This window comes from Siphateles boraxobius, unplaced genomic scaffold (genome assembly GCF_051911475.1).
Source record: "Siphateles boraxobius isolate OS27281-9 unplaced genomic scaffold, OSU_SipBor_1 6, whole genome shotgun sequence".
Classification (NCBI taxonomy): Eukaryota; Metazoa; Chordata; class Actinopteri; order Cypriniformes; family Leuciscidae; genus Siphateles; species Siphateles boraxobius.
This window is the reverse complement of record NW_027509186.1, coordinates 16,313,116-16,330,408: the sequence shown is the minus strand read 5'-3', so window position 1 is coordinate 16,330,408 and position 17,293 is coordinate 16,313,116. Positions and strand designations below refer to the sequence as shown.

Sequence of the window (17,293 nt, the reverse complement as noted above, 5' to 3'; positions counted from 1 at the left end):
AAAGGAACACTTTTGAGACCATGCTCATCTGATGAACAGTACGGCCTTTAATTAAACTACCCAACTTCCAACCATCTTAACTTGATAGAGGAAGGAAAGGCAAAATGTGGTGACTGTGAAAACCAAAGACTTCGATTAATCATGGTGGATTTGAAGGCCGTCCGTGAGCGTGGGTCAGCTCTTTCACCGGCGAAGAGGCGGCTCATTGTTTCAGCTGATGTCACCCTTCCTAGAGAGATGAAGGAGCTGTTTGTTTAATTGTATACTGTTACGTGATGAGAAGAAACATCCGCCACATAGGTGTCGAAAGAAACAAAGCATAACAGGCAGGATGAGAAAATTCTAATGCAAAAGGGAAATTCTAATGGAACAGAAATTAAATCTCTTGTACATCAAACACACGGGTGGTTTTCAAAAACAACACTTAGCCATGGCCAGTCTCTCTTTTGAGGAGAGAGGAAAAACATAAAATTAGAGAAAGCTTCAATAGAATTGCCAGCGCCACATTGACCTCCAAGCGGTAAAAAAAGCACACACATTGAACAACCCTAACAAGGTATTCATTGAATCCATCTCTCTTTATATTCCAACACGCATAATCCCATGCATGCACAGACTTCAATATGCCACTAACAACTGAGGTTGCAGCTATTTTCCCTTTCCTCTCTGTACTTAGACCAATAAAGTGCATGGCCCTCTTTGCTCTAATGAGATGCATACATTTACAACATCACTTCCTCATTAAAAAATAATAATAATAAAGACAGTATGAGTAAAAAAAAACATATTAATTATAGAACGCACTTCCTCCTATCACAGAGAGCCACAGGGGCCTCCACTGGGCTCAATTAGGAAGTATAGGCCACAAATCCCCAGAATAAATTAATTGACACCCCAGGGCATTGAGCCTAGCATCCCAAAAGCTCAGTATAAGTGCTAGATTTCTTAGTTTTCATTTCATTTGCCTTTTGGAAGTGAGTTCAGGGCACAGTGATCAACAAAGACGAATAAGGGGGGCACGTTTAAAAGTGATCTTTTCATTGCCTTTATGGATTTTTAATCATCTTGCCATATTTACAGTGCTGCTTTTTCTCAGTGTTGTTTTCCCGGACTTCTCTGCCAGAGGAATGAAATGAGAGTGCATATAAAAGCGTTGTTTATTTATTTATTAATTTGTCTTTATTGTATTTATTTATTTTCCCTGCAGTGAATTAGGCCCATCGGAGGCGTACCAATTGTAGATGTTTCCATTATTGTGGGGGTGTTGGTGCATAAAGCAACCCACACATTTATGCAAAGAGCTCACAACGCTAATAATTTAAAAGCATACTAGATCTTAGATCATACTGTACACCAAGCAACAGAGAGCAAGTAAGAGAGCGATAAAGAGAGATTGTTGCATGTTGTATAGGAGAGAGAGAGAATTAGACAAAGGCGGCATGAAAAGTAGATAAAGTGTAGAGAGAGAGAGAGAAGGAAGAGAAGCAGCAATAACCATCTCCAGAAAATACCAGGAGACCTGCAGGAATGAAATGACAAGACTGGCTCAATCAACATCTTGTCAAGACAGTTGGCTGATGTGTAGAGACAATCTCATCCTCCCCCTCTTCCTTCCCTCTCTATTTTTTTCCTCTCAGCGTCTTTTTGTTCCTAGCGGAGAGCTTTCCGTCTGTGAGTAGAGGAGTTCTTAGACTCTGAAGTGGGAGAGTGAGAATGGGAACGCTGGAATAATGACACTTGGAAAAGTTCTGACGCTCACCAGAGACGCTGCACAGCATAGAGGAGTGTGACAGATACAGCCTCTTCTGCACGCAGAGGTCCTGAGCGGCACACGCACATACATACGCATATTTCAGTATCATTCTCATTTCAAGATTTAGCTATCTGATTTCTTATGTGACCTAGCAGGTTTGACGCAATCTGACGATTTGGTCATTGTTACTGCTGTTTTCAAGCCAAGATTAAGAAAAGTAATAGCACAACAATCCTCAACAAGGTACGTGATTCGAGGAATCACTTTGCTTTGAATAAAATCATCTACAAAATTAATAAATGTAAATATAAATCATTCATGTCCATAGTCGGTTTAATACTTCAGGTTAGGGGTTTGTTAAATTCCCTAACCCTAATTATGAGAAATTCTGCAAGCAACTTAGCAAGCTCCACTAACAAGAGAATAAGACAGAGTGAGAAATAACTGCAGGGTGAGAAGCTTGATTAAAGATTCCCTTCATTCCATCTGAAAGCATAGGCTTGTTTTAGTCCTCTTTCTGTCAGAAGTGTGTTCTTCCCTTCTCCACCCCTGCTGGAAGCTCTTATGTCCTATTCTCTGTTTCTCTTGCCGCTGCAGACCCCCCATCATCCCCGTTTCACTCTCTCTGTCGACAGGCTGACTTGAACCCCTGCAATTTTCATGCTGATAAATAGAGAAAGGACAGGGATAGGGAGGGTGTGAGCAAGGGACAGGGTGTCTGGAATGCAGAGAGACGAGCAGAAACAGGCATGAAGAAGGCAAATCAACAATTTGTCACACCTTATGTAACTGTGAAAAGGGCCCTGCTCAGCATTGATGCCGGGGATCAGGCCTGGCTGAGAGGAGAAAAGAGAGAAGGATGGAGGGAAAAGAGAAAGTGGGGGTTTACTAAAGGGATTGGAGGGGCTAGAAGAAGAGAGGAAAGGACAGAGGAAAAAGGTGTGATGGATGGATGAGCTGTATGGTCGTCCTGAAAAGGGTCTCGTACTGTGCCAGGATGCTTACAATAGACTGCAGACTGAATAAGAGGCTAGGAGGATTAAACCCCTGCAAACAGCTCTTAAAAAGCTGTTAGGCTGCAATTTAGACACAAAACAACACTGAAAGTGAAAAAGGAAAGGGGGAGAAAGATGCGACTGGAATGTGAGGCAGTAGATAAGGTGCAGAAGATGAGACCAGGCAAATGGGAAGGCAAGAACGAAGGAGAAGAGAAAGGAATGAAATGTGGCAGGTTCTGAAACCGCAGAAACAAATACCAGTGCCCCTTGGCTCAGTTTGCTTGGACATTAGGTAGAGGAGACGGCTATGTTTAGGTAGACTTTTTGAGATGCAGCCTAGAGAATGTTATAGGGACTTTGGTATAACACATCTTCACATCTGCGTAAACTATTTCACACACACACACACACACACACACACACACACACACACACACACACACACACACACACACACACACACACACACACACACACACACACACACACACGCACGCACGCACGCACGCAACCAAAGCACGCACACACACACACACTCACACAAACTCATCCTCAATGAGAGCGAAACAATAGAGAGTCTACCCACACCAAACAAAGGGATAATTCCATGGCGCAGAATGGAACTCAGCTCTTTCCAGCTTGGGTTTAGTGGCCTTATCTGAAGCAGGCACAATGGATCGCTCTTAGCCAGCCCTGTTTATTTCCAGCAAGTTACTGTTTCACACTAGTTTTCTCTTTTTCCTCTGCACTCATCCACACCTTTTGCTTTACTCTAGACAAGTCATGAGAACAATGCTCAAGGTGGTGTTTGTTTGTACTTAATAGAAGAGCAGGCTACGGTAAGGGTGAATTGAAGAGTGCAGTGATTTTTATTATTTTTTTTTATTATTATTTACAGGACAGGAAAATGGAATTAATTGGATTGAGACATACCATCTGTATTCAAATGTGTCTCACATGCATTTGTTGAATTATCTATCTATCTATCTATCTATCTATCTATCTATCTATCTATCTATCTATCTATCTATCTATCTATCTATCTATCTATCTATCTATCTATCTATCTATCTATCTATCTATCTATCTATCATGAATCCATGTGAGCTGTATTACCTTCCTTAAACATATTCACTGTTTATAATCAGGGTTGTCAGAACAAACAGTGAAGAGGTTGAGGGAGGGCTAAATATGTCTTGACATGGGATAAATATTCTGATTTATCTGCAACTGTGCCAGGGGCGAAACCAAGTGCCACACACACACAAACATAGACTTTCGCTAATACCATCAAGACTCCCCGCTGTCCCTAGTGAGGGTAGACCAGAGAGGGATCATTGCTAACATCTGTTCGTCCGTTCGTCCCAGTGAGGCAGAGTGCATAGCTCTCTCCACAGACACATCCTGGGCTCTAAAAACAGCCTGGAGAAACTAGGGGAGAGTGAGAGAAAAAGCAAAGCTCTTTAATATGTCATGCTCAAGTCAGGCACAGCTGCAGTTGCACTTAACATGTGACAAAAAAAGACAAAGTCACTGTGTCAAAGTAGCAACTAAATGTGAGCCACAATCCCCACAGTACGCCTGCCCTATTTACGCCACCACATGAACACACACTCCTCTCTGCTTCCATCCAGTGCCGTGAAATGATATTCCATTTTGAAAAAAAATCCGGATTAAAGTGTATCAGGCCAAGTGTGTTATGACCTTGTTACTAGGGGAAGGGGGAACGCGTAAACACACAGGCACACACAGATGCCACACACTGTGGAGCAAATCACAACGTAGGTTTAGAGACGGTTTTCTCTGTCTTATCCCACGCACCTCTTTATTTGTTATGGTACCTTGTAATGACATTGCACGAGCCAGACTTGGTATGTTAATAACAAGCCTTTTGTCTGACCTGCTCATGTGAGTACCATATTTATTATCCTGTTTTGTATTTTATATATGAACTTTTGTTAATGTTAAATCAGTTTTTGTTCTTTCCATGTGTGCATTCTGAGCAGGACCAACTTAGAAATCCTCAAAAGGGTCCACCTATAAAAATGTTCAATTCTCTCCAACCATTGCTTCTCTTCATCTCAACACCTCCTCCTTTTTATTCATCTTTTCCTGGGTTCATCCTTCTCTTCTCTGTCAGGAATGAACTCATGTAATTAAGCCGCTAACATGCCGTTAAAGAATTGGCTAATTCAGCAAGGAGGAATTATTCCAATTTGAAATGACTCATTAACCAGACGTGATATTTTGTTGAGCTTCTCTTGGAGCAAGATTTGGAGAGCGCTGAATCACTCCCGTGGTGTGAACTCGTTTCGTTATATATGTGGGTTTGAGTGTGTGAATATCTACATGCATTGCAAGAGTAATAAATATGCTTTTGGTTTTGCTCATAAGGCCAAGTGTGTGCACTGATACAGGTGCATAACTTGTAAATGGGCCTGAATGCAAGCTGTGAATGTCTTATGTGTGAGAGAGTGATTAAAGACATCCACAGAGGCACAACTCAGTAAGGGGTCTAAAGAGGAACTGTTGAATGTACAAAAGCCCTTAAACATCGGCTCATCCAGAAGAATTATCACCGCTCGTAAACATTTAGATGCTAGGGCAAGATTCTTTAATTGCAATCGATGTTCATCCACTACCTGATGCAAAAAGGAGAATCCCAGAAGCACAACACAATTACAGTATCTGTAAAAAGATTCAATATCTCATAAAAGTGGTGCTCCAGGGATGGCAGAAGTGTACAAAAAAAGAAAAATTCTATATGAAATACACTTAAAGTATTGGCTTAGAAATAACTGTCGCTAATAATAATGTCAAGAAGAGTTTTGTTTTTGACAAAAGAGTCATATTTAGCGCTTTTGATCTCATATTAAGCTCTTGACACCCCCCCCCCCCCCCCCATAATAAAAAAGAAAAAAGAAAGAAAGAAAGAAAGAAAGAAAAAAGAAAGAAAGAAAGAAAGAAAGAAAGAAAGAAAGAAAGAAAGAAAGAAAGAAATATATTTTGTCATGGAGGTCTTATGAAAAGTCTATTTCCAAAAATAAATTACTACTTTGTTTATGGGAATTTGAATAAATACTGTAATAACGAATGAAGCATGAAAAAAATAGCATGAAAACAATAATCACAAAATCACAATACTACACAAAGTAAACGGTATAATACCAAAGAAGCATTTGAAGAAACCAGGTAGCTCTTTTGAAGAGACACCACTAGTTCTTAGCATTTGGTATCCTCCTCTCAGTAACAGTTCCAATGGGAATGGGAACTTGTGGGATACAGGGTGATATTAGGGTAGTAGGTAGGTGGCAGATACAGGCATGATGCATGTTTCCCCCTTATATTTATTTACATTTTGATATGGCTATTTTGATTTGTGTTTTTACATACTATTTAATGTGTCTGTCCAGTAAAAGGTTGGTGCAGTACAAGAAAAAGACAAGGAAGTAGAGGTAGCATACTTCCATTTTATTGCTATTTCCTTTCCTGTCCATCCTCAAGAGAAGAAAAGAGGACTGTCAGCACAAGAGGGAGAAAAAAGCAAGTTTGAAAATACCTGAAATCTGCACTGGCCTTTGCCTTGGAGGGAAAGAAGCTTATGTTTCTGAGAGAGAACACTGGTGTGGGGTTGTGTAGGAGGTTGGGGGGTGGATGGTCTTTGCTGCACCCCTTGATGGAGTGGATAATTGAGTCTCGACCAAACTCTGTCAGCCAAGCTCGGAAGCCTCTTTTCAGCTCAAAGAAATGCAGTGAGAATGATGAAGTGAGAGAGAGAGAGAGAACAACAGAGAGTGAGAGAGGATGGAGGAGAAAGAAAATCCTGGGCTCCCTCAGGGGGGGAAAAGCCGCTATTGAAAAGCTATTAAACTTGCATTTAGCAGGATTGATTGGAAATGAAGAGGCCTATTAAAACCAAGGGACAAGGGGACAATAGTGTGTTTCTGGCCACCGTATGTTGCCCTCCTTTCACCCGTCTTGCTGGCCCCCCTGGGGTGAGGCCCCCTACCCTGTCTGTTTAAACACCCCTGGCCCAAAGAGAGAAGTTTCAGAGGGGTTTAGCACCAGCTGAATAGACCCCTCTTTATCCACCACTGGCACGCTATTCTCCTATTTAACCACACAGAAATAAAAGGGCAAAGAAAGAGGAGGAAAGGCAGAAAAAATGGGGGGACGGTCATTTTCTTTTTGAAGAACCAGTAACAGCCCTCCCCTTCTAAAACCTCCTCCAAATTGTTCTCTTTCTTCCCTCGCCCTTTCTGAAATTTCATGTGAATGGATTAGTTACTTCTGGCTGGTTGCCATCTTTCTACTTTCAAGAGGACTCATGATGCATCAGATCCAATCATAAAGCTCTTGCAATGGAGAAACACAGAAATGTGTGTAAGAAGACCATGTGTGTATATAAAAGTGATTGGAATAGTGAGAGCGAGATGGATGTTTGTTGTTTAGTCTGGACACATTTATCTTGAGAGCTTCTATGCAAATCAAGCAGGAAAAACAGAGTAAAAAGTGTTTAAAAAGGAGAAAGAAATATAGCAGCAAAGCCAAAATAGAGGAAAGACAGTGCGGTGGCAGGTGCCTGTTTCAGCCCCCGACGGATGGCTCTCATGGGACGCTGAAAGCTCCTTTGATTGTTTAACCAACAATTTTACTAAAAAACAGCACTTCCCCCACCCTGGTAAGAAGTAACAGATTCTCTGGCTCAACGGGGCATTGCTTTCCATGTCATTCTATGCAGGTTGCCATATGGGCATACGAAAGAGTTAAATAAGTCATGACCAGCTGACGCCTAGACCCCTTGCCAAGTTCAGAATATCAAAATGTTATAAAATGTGTTATGGACTGTTCCTTTTTCTTCCAACCAGAAGATGATGCAATATTAGCCTTTTCTGCATCAATCAGTTAGCGAAATGCCACTCACTGGCCTTGGTAAAAAAAACTAGCACAGTGTGTGACCAGTTGTGAAACTTCAATTAAAAGAGTGTGTTGGGTAGGCAAAATGGTTTTAGATCAGTGTGAAAGAGTAATATGTTCCTAGAGCCCAGTGCATGGGTACTGCAAGGAAAATTGTGTTTCATTGTGTAACTGGGAGAGTATTACCAGCTGCAGAGAGATGGTGAATGCAAGCTGGAATGGCTCTTGCTGATTCAGCGCTAATATACTATCGCACTAATGTGTTCTGTGCTTTCCCATCTCTCTCCCTGTACAAAATCACTGACCTGAAAGCTGGACTGGTTAGAGCAAAATGACAGATAGGCTTCAGCATTAGGAGGGAGAGCCTTGCTGTAGTTTACCATGGTAATCCAACTAGCTCCTGGTCTATTTCAGAGAGCCAGCCTTGTAGGCAGACTGATGCAAAGAAAGTTGCCACTTCTGCATTTAAAGAAAAGCTCAATATGACTGGAAGAGAGTAAATGCTGTGGGCATGCAAACAGGATGTGATTGAAGCACATCATTGAATTTGTATACTATTATGAAGTCTTAAGGATGCTTCAGTTTTCAGTGATATAAAATTCATTGACAGCAGGGTCCACTAGGTGGCAGCACTCACATTTATGGTGTTGCTTTCAAGAACAAGTCAAAGAAGATAATGGAATATGGTGTGCTTATTATACATAGTTTACAATATCAGACAACAACAAAAGTATTTTTTTTTCCTTCTGCAGTTTCTCAAGCAGCCTACTTCTCCCAGCAGCCCCAGGACCAAGTAGTTGTTGCTGGCCAATCAGTAACCTTGCCCTGTGTGATTGTGGGATATCGGGGCATGGTGCAGTGGACCAAAGATGGCCTGGCATTGGGTGGTGAACGAGACCTACCTGGTAAGAGTTGTTCAAAAGCTAAACGAACAGTGAGGTTAAAAGTCATTCCATTTAACAGTGCTTTTCATTATCAAGTCACTTTTAAAAATTGAGTTGAAAGGAAAAAAAAATAAGTCAAAGTAATTAATTTTCAAGGTGTTTCAAAATGGTGCACTGGTTTGTTATTAGCTAGAAACCCAGTTTCCTATATGTCAACCAAATTTAGAGCAAGTAGCAAGGCAGAAATGATGCTGTTCCCCCAGGAGGTACACAATGCGTATTGAAATCCATTTACCAAGGCTTAGTGTCCTCTTATCTTCATCTTTTTCTTTCCAATTAACAATTGCGAGATAAAACTAATCATAGATTGGCAGGTAAAGGGCAGCATCCCTCCTCTGCAGTGAATGTGTGTTTGAGTAATGTCACAGCCTTACTTCCTAGGCTCTATTGACTGAAGTAACGGGAAGGCAAACAAACACTGCGGCTAATGCAAACTAGCGTTTAATTTGTCTAATCATTTCAGCCGTCTGCTCGGGCTGAGGTGGAGAATCAATCACCGCTCATGTCACGCACTGACATTTAATATGATTCCCCCAGCAGCTTTGAAATTAGCAACGTGGACAGTTAAGGCTATCTCTGTGTGCTATGCTGGCTGCATGAGCGAGGCATCTCACATGTTGCCGCTGATCCAAAGTGACACAAAGATGCTAATGCACATAGAACTGGATCTCAAAACTAGCCCTACCTGTGATGGCAATATCTGTGTGCACATGTCTAACAGTGCTGTTTGTGTGGATCAGGTTGGGTACGTTACTCTCTGGTTGGAGACCCGCTATCAGGTGAGCACAGCTTGGTGATCGATTCAGCTGAGCTAGGCGATGATGCAGTCTACGAGTGTCAAGCCACGCAGGCTGGGCTGCGATCACACAGAGCCAAACTGACGGTGCTGGGTAAGAACTGTGTGTGTGTGTGTGTGTGTGTGTTTTTGTGTGTGTGTGTGTGTGTGTGTGTGTGTGTGTGTGTGTGTGTGTGTGTGTGTGTGTGTGTGTGTGTGTGTGTGTGTGTGTGTGTGTGTGTGTGATATGAGTGAGTGTGATTGAGAGTGAGAAGAAACCACTGCAATATAACTCTTCTGCAACTGATTAAAAGCGGGGGGAATAGAGCATTCCTCATAGTCCCCAATTTCATTAACAGTATTTAAAATACTGCCTCAAATTCGTAACACTGCAAATTTCTCTGCTACACATAAACACTTCAGAGATCCCACCCCCATGCAATCATAAGTCATTCCACAACAGGACTCTTTTTTTTTATCAAACCAAGTCAACATAACCCTGAAAAAATATCCCCCTCCTCACTGTTTCTTTCCCCCTCTCTCTGTAGCCTTCTGACACTTAACACAGTGAAGGGCCAAGGAAATGTGATTGCAGTAGTCACAAATGACTTGCGTGAATGGTTAAAAGTCAAAGTATGCACAGTTAGCACATTCTACAGTGACTCACAGAATTCATCAACCACAGGGCTGCTTTTACATTAACGCAATATGATTGATCTACATACTCTCCGGCATTTAGCGACAGGGGTAGAGGGGGGAGACTGAGGGAGTGGGGGGGGGGGGGGGGGGGGGGGTCACTGGGGATTTCAGCTCAGTGCTGCGTTGCTGACACCTGGTGGCCCAACTTGGACAAAGCTGTGTTGTGTAGAATTGGAAAAACACAGATTCCCCCCATAGCATTAGTATATCATGGGCTAAAAATTATGGACGTTAAAGAGTTAGTGCTATGAGAATGAGTTTGGTACTGCAAAATAACAAGAACTCTGTCTCTAATTGAACAAAGTTGGTACACCCACACAGACTCACCAAAGAAAAGTAGGGCTACAACAATAGCCTTTGTGCACACTGCCGATGTTTGGCCTGCTGTTTGAATTACCTGACTAGAGTGTAGCGAATATGCCAGCTCCTGCATGAAGGGAAAGAGGTGTGTGTGTACGTATATGTGAGCGATCATGTGTGTACGTGCATGTAGGGGCATGTGGGGAAATCAATGCAGCCGGATGAGACCAAAGCAATCCAACAGAGTCAAAAAAGTCAACGGCAGGAGTGCAGTCGAGGGAATCCGCATGGAAATTAGAATCACCTCGCGCACGGATTCCATTAGCGCCTGGGCAAGACCAGCGAAAAGACCTCTGACAATTCTAGTACAAAAACAGAAATTGGTTCGGAGAAAATGAGCAGGACAGACGGAAGAGTGTACCACAGAAAGATTATTTTATTGCAGGCATCTGTGCGTACTGCGAGATGGACACCTTCATCAAAAGTGGCAGACACTATTTGCCTAAGGCTTGCACACAGGCATGCAAACAAATGAACAAATCAGTAATTCAGATGAAACGGGCCTGAGGCAGAGTGCCTGTAAATAGACTCATAATATCAAATCTCAGCCATGTTAAAAGGGCACGAGTACTGTCTTAACCTTTTTCATGAAGAGCCTATCTCTCTCAATCTCTCTGTCCATTTACCAGCCTGTTCTGTATAGGTCAAACCATCTAAATTAAATGCTTCTGAACTCCAGTCAGGAAGAGGATAGGATATGGATTTATACATGTACAATACACTACACTTTGAACAATCTTTGGTAGAGTTGATGTGAACTGAATAGTCTACTGGTCTTTAGGACACTTAAAAGTGAATTTAGCATTATGTTGATTAACCGACAAAATATTAATTTTCAAAAACATTCCAGCCCTAGTGTATATGGAATTTCCATGTAGTATATGCCGTTATACTGTGTAAAATAACAAACAACATATCATCAATAGGACGAAAAGATGAAGATCAGATCCATTTTACGATTTATCCGCACAAATCCAAGTCTCACATTGGTCATTGCCAGATTTATCACAATGTCTTCAACGAACCACTTGTGGGTTTCCATAGTGATTCGGCAAATTTCTCAGGCTAATTGGGTTGAAATTGTTTGGACTTCAACATGTGATGGCTTTAAATGGCAGGTGAAAGCAAGTAGAATATGCCCTTCATGTTTTTTCTCCCAAATAATTTTTTTTTTTTTTCAGTGCCACCTTCAGATCCTTTAGTAGAAGGAGGGCCAGTTGTTCGACTGAAAGCCCACACCCCTCATAACCTGACATGCCGGGCATCTGGAGCCAAACCTGCCGCAGAAATTACCTGGTACCGAGATGGAGAGATAATGCACGATGCCATCTACTCAAAGGTGAGGCTGTGGACACATCAGTCTTTACTGACAGGCATGACAGTCACTATGGCTGATTACAACTTAGGATATCTGTCTTGCCTCTTACCTGTCCTTCACATTAATTCTATCTCACAGTGCACAAGCAAAGTTGCGAAAACTCTTGAATTCAATCTCTGTATGTCTCATCCTCATCACCCCACCGCAAGCTGCCTCCTTTTGTGCCTCTATTTTCTCTCACTCTCGCTGTTGCTCTAATACTCGAGCATAACTGGAGCATGTCAAAGCTCAGACAGGCATAAGGGTTTGATACAGTTTCCGCTGAGAGAGAAAGAGCAAAGGAGGGCGAGAGGGAGTGAGAGAGGAAAAAAAAAAGAGAGAGAGAGAGAGAGAGAGAGAGAGAGAGAGAGAGAGAGAGAGAGAGAGAGAAAGGAAGAGGGTGGGAGAGGAGGGGAAATCAGCCACAACAATGCCGAAACACAATGGGAAGTGCAGTGGAGCATGAACCGGGTGCAACTGCGAAAGTGTCACATTTGTCATGCTCTCTGACCACGCTAAATGACACTAAACGACACGTTTAAAAGGGGGAAAAGTGAGCAGTGAATCGAAGGAAGAGGAGGAAAGCAAGAGAAAAAAGAAAGACAGATGAAACTCTGAAAGTAGATGAGGGAAAAATGACCACGGGAGAAGCTTGTTTAAGAGTGAGGTAGAAAACTCAAAGCCATTTTGATTTGAAAAAATGAAATGAAAAGCCACATAAAGACACACAGAACAAAGTGAAGGAATGTGAAAAAGGTAGACAGAGTAGTTGGAGAGAGCAGATGAGCAAAAATAAAAGGACAGTGAGTGGAAGGCTGATGACAGGCGGCATCATGACTCGATCTAGCGTGAAAATGCATTCAGCGCGTCGGAGGTTAAGCGTGTGACCTGCCATCGATTCGCCCCAGGCTCTCCAGGGAACTGTCTTCCCATAATGCTCCTGCCCCAGTACAGCACTGTGTCTTTCACCCCTCCAAACCTCCCAAATCTAAAACTCCGCCTCATCCTCTATTAAGGCTGTCTTATAGTTTAATCGGGCAGCAATTCACCTAGACTGTACACCTCTCCCTACTTAGGTGTATTGATTTCTTTCACACAATAAATAGATTCCGAAGATGATGTGCAGCAGGAAGAGCTGATAGACAGATCTTTGGGAAAACGGCATCGTTGTAAAACACAAACGCACACCTGCCTCACTAAACTGATGGCGGCTTTAATTCTCTGCAATGCTCAACCTACAGTGCTGGCACAGAGTTGAGCTCAAATGTGATTACTGGCATCATGGGAATTCCTTATTAAATTAGGACTTGCATCAGGAAATATAGGACAATTAGATTAGGATTATCATGTCTGTGTGATTTTAACAGTGATAACAAGATAAGAGAAACAGCTGTGTTTTGTATCTGAAGTACACCAACCATTAGGGCGAAATAACATTTCAGTGGCCATGCTGTCTGTCAAATGCCTCTTCTTATTTGAATTCAAAGGCTGTCGCACCTAATAGAAATTACAGTTAGTTTTGTTGAGAGCTGCCTATGACATTATTTTCAGAACATTTCATTGAGGCATTCTATTTTCAGAGGGCTACAGCAATTTGTTCCACCAGCACTGATACGGTCTCAGTTTTTTAACTGTTTTCACACTGTATTACTGTCTTTTCAGACTTTGATGGAGGATGGAAAGAGAGAAACAGCGGTTAGCTTGCTACCCATGGTGCCTGAGGACAGCGATTCTGGACGTACCTACACCTGCAGGGTCCTAAACCCAGCCGCCCCTGCAGGTCGCCAAACTTCGGTTACCATCAATGTTCAGCGTGAGTATTATTTATATATATATATATTTTTTAAATAGTCTTGTCTGTGATGCAGAAAGTGTGGTGCTTTAATTTTGCAGGTAGAGGCCACATGTTTTTTATTTGTATACTGAATACTTGAAAACAACAATGGTTACTTAGTGTTTTCTAACGTGAAAAAGTTTAGCACGTAAAAAATGTTTTGTTACATAAAAAATATAACTGAGAGCAATGTTTCAGAATAAGATTAGTGATTCTATAAATGTGAGAATTTTTGCAAGGAACTATGGAATTATCTATAGAGAAGCAGGTTTTTTTATGGTAAAAAAAAATGTGTAATTGACAGGGAATGGATTTTATAAAAGGATTGTGACTTAGATTTACACACCTGGAGCTTGGCAGTAAAGTCATTGGGAAGGATTTGTAAAGCCTCTATTGCTGCAGTGAATCTAATCCTGAATGTTTCCTTCCAGATCCTCCGTCTGTGACTCTGTCTGTTCAGCCTCAGACGGTGATGGAGGGAGCAAAAGTGTTGTTCATCTGCTCTGCCTCTGCCAACCCTGAGATCACAGGTTACAGGTAAGCACATTTAATATCACAACAGACTCACTGCATAATCCCAGATTATCCACTCCATCAGATTTGGGTTTGAGGGTAAACCCCAAATTGGATATAAATTACAGATCAAATGCTTTGTGCACAGTTGCTTCAATGTTTGGTGTTAATAATAGTTTTCATTGTAAAAATATCATTGTTTCAAACAGATGGTCCAAAGGTGGGATTCCTATCTCAGAGGCCAATGGCGACAGCCTGGAGGTGACCGTAGATCATTCTTACTTCACAGACCCAGTTTCCTGCGAGGTGTCCAACTCAGTAGGAAGTACTAATGTCAGCACCTTGGTGGATGTACAATGTAAGTACATTTCTGCCAAAGAAAACAAAGCTCTATTGGTCCGCCAGCCTGTGTAATGACATTTAAATCTCTATTTCTGTCTTTTTTCCCTCAAATTACTTTTTTTTTAGAGAGCTATAGAGCCCTATTTTAACGATCTGAAACACAAGTGTCAAAACGCAAAGCGCAAGTAACTTTGTGGACGGATCCCGGCGCTGTTGCTATTTTCCCGGCGGGATAAATGCCTCTTGCGCCTGGCGCAAATCTAAAAGGGGTTGGTCTGAAGTAGCTTCATTATGCATAGATGTGGTTTGGGCGTAACGGGAAATAAACCAATAACAGCTTTACATCACATTCCCTTTAAGAGCATGATGAACGAGGTGCACTTGTTCCATGGCGCAATACTATTATAACGGCGCATTTACCAGGCGCGCTTCAGAATCGGTTCTCAGCCGAGGAGATCGATGTTCTCGCCAGGGCCGTAAAAGAAAGAGAAGTGACATTGGGGTTGGGACAAAACCACCCAAATTAGCTTCGGTTAAACATGCATATAATAATTTGGGTAAATGTGTAAGCTTTATGCCTATTTTCCCCATCGTCATGGACACAACAATGATTTCCCTCGTGTTTTAATATTTTTCCTTATAATAATGTATCATTTGCAAAAAGTTAAATGCATCTGTGTAGATGAGAGAATCATCTACAGTGTATGCGCGTTGTTCACACTCTGTATTATGGCCAAGCATGCGCGCTTAAAATAGCATCTGAATGTACGCGCAACGCGCCATTGACTTTAGACTAGGTTTTTTCTGGTCAGTGGCGCAATTGTTTTATAGAACAGCAAAATAGCATGAGGGAAAGTTTGCGCCGGAACACGCCTCCTCTTTGCGCTGAACCGCCCCGGGGAGCGCAAGTGTATTTCTTAGTTAACCGACGTGTGTCTGTGGAGGGAAAAGTCCGCTTTGCGCGTGTGAAAAATTGGAATGATAGATGTGTCAGTGTACAAAGTAATTTGCGCCGGGTGCAAGATAGGGTTTGTTGTACTATAAGATGCATTGTATTACAAGTGCTAGATAAACTACTCACCTTTTTTTTTTTTGGCCATGTAGTTTGGTCTTCATGTGGACGTTTTAGACATGAAGTGTCTGTTAAATAAGATATATTTTCTTTCAGTACAGTCTAACGGCAGTGTTAGGTATAATCAACCTCCTAAATATTGTAAACGTGGCACTGCATGATACATTTTCATATACAAGAGGTAAACAATACACAGTCATATCTTTTCCTTCAAAAATATAGAAACATACGTACCTCCCACAATCTTTTCTTGGAATGACCTTTATTTCCTACTTGTATTCTAGAATATTTCCCTTAATAAGACTGCAGATGAGAACAGTGTAATGGGCTTCATTCTTGTTTTGCGCACACAAAAACACACTGTAATGAAATGTACAAGAACACAATATGAATCCACATCTTTCATTTGCAGTTGGTCCCAGGTTGCTGACAGAACCAAAACCCCAGACAGTGGACATAGGGATGGATGCTGCATTCACTTGTTCGTGGACGGGCAACCCTCCCCTCACTCTGGCCTGGACCAAACAAGGATCCAGTGTGGTATGGTGACCTCTTCTCTTCTTCTTTCTAAAAATGACATACCATCTGTTCAACAACTGCCACAGCAATCCTGTTTGAATCATTCTACAAGTGTTATATTTAATTTGATTTCTATTAGCATATGGAATGATTGGGTCGCAATGATTCAGAACGCCTTTTGTTTTGTTTGACAATCCATTGTTAATCCAGCCCAGTTTTTGTTTGATCCAGTACACATATTCCATCTCCATTTAGCAAGTTGTTAACTCAAAAAAGGTTCACTACATTAACAAGTATATTAATGATCAAGTCATATCTAATTGTTTATGGCACCAGAATCAACACCAGATTTCCCCCACCTCCAAAACCCCAATTTAACCCCTGTCTGTACAGAAACGATCAAATGATTTTCTGCTCAGAGCTGGATGGTTAATGGATGACATTTCTGTTTACGGTGCATTTACAAGAATATGGCAAATGGATAAAGTGATTGCTAGCCTAAAATGAAAGTTTAGCTCCAGAAGGGGTGTGAAATGCATCAGCCTATTCTGCTGTAAGTGTTTCTCTGCTGCTGCTTAATCAGATTTCATAAAGAGCCTGAGAAAGCAAACAAAAAGCGAGAGAGGAAGGAAAAAGAGAGAGAGAAAGAGTGGGAGGCTAAGGCTGAAAAGCCAGAAGGTTCTGATGAGGCAATCAGTTAATTTTGCCATGACTACATCCCTCCACCCTGCCCTTCCTGAGTATGGGCCGATCTGATCCACAAGTAGAGCGTTTACTTCATCGCCACAAGATATGGATTAATTGGCTAATTCGATGAGTGCTGGCGAATGAAAAATCGAGGCGAGTGCTAAACGGATTAATCACAGTTTGGCGGCGTCGAGAGGGGAAGGAGGGGAAGGGAAAGAGGGTGCTCTAATGATCAATGGCTTCTAACAAGTGACCACAGTGTGTGCACTAGAGGCGAAGGATCACAAGTATCTGCTCACTTTCCGGAAATTTTTGCACTGCCATTGTCGTAGGTTTAATTAGAGCAGTGGGTTGACTCAGAGGACCCAGGCTGGAGCGCTTTAGACAGTAATTAAGATTGCTGCAGACGAAATTACAGGCGGAGTCAATGCTTTCCCCTTGGTATTGGTGGCATTGGTCTTTCTCTTGTGTGAGCCACCAACTACAAAATGGATGACTGGTGCTAATGGGGCCATCTCTGAGG

General features: G+C 41.9%; 1 protein-coding gene across 1 annotated transcript in view; it reads left to right on the top strand.

The window, feature by feature from the left end:
- The window catches only part of kirrel3l (kirre like nephrin family adhesion molecule 3, like), a 44,805-nt gene that overhangs the window by 18,007 nt on the left and 9,505 nt on the right, over positions 1-17,293 (top strand). Inside the window, exons 2-8 of the mRNA XM_077207872.1 lie at positions 8,421-8,573; positions 9,353-9,502; positions 11,628-11,785; positions 13,466-13,616; positions 14,069-14,174; positions 14,360-14,508; positions 15,977-16,104. Coding sequence (XP_077063987.1) covers positions 8,421-8,573; positions 9,353-9,502; positions 11,628-11,785; positions 13,466-13,616; positions 14,069-14,174; positions 14,360-14,508; positions 15,977-16,104 — 995 coding nt within the window. The remainder of the gene's footprint in view (positions 1-8,420; positions 8,574-9,352; positions 9,503-11,627; positions 11,786-13,465; positions 13,617-14,068; positions 14,175-14,359; positions 14,509-15,976; positions 16,105-17,293) is intronic.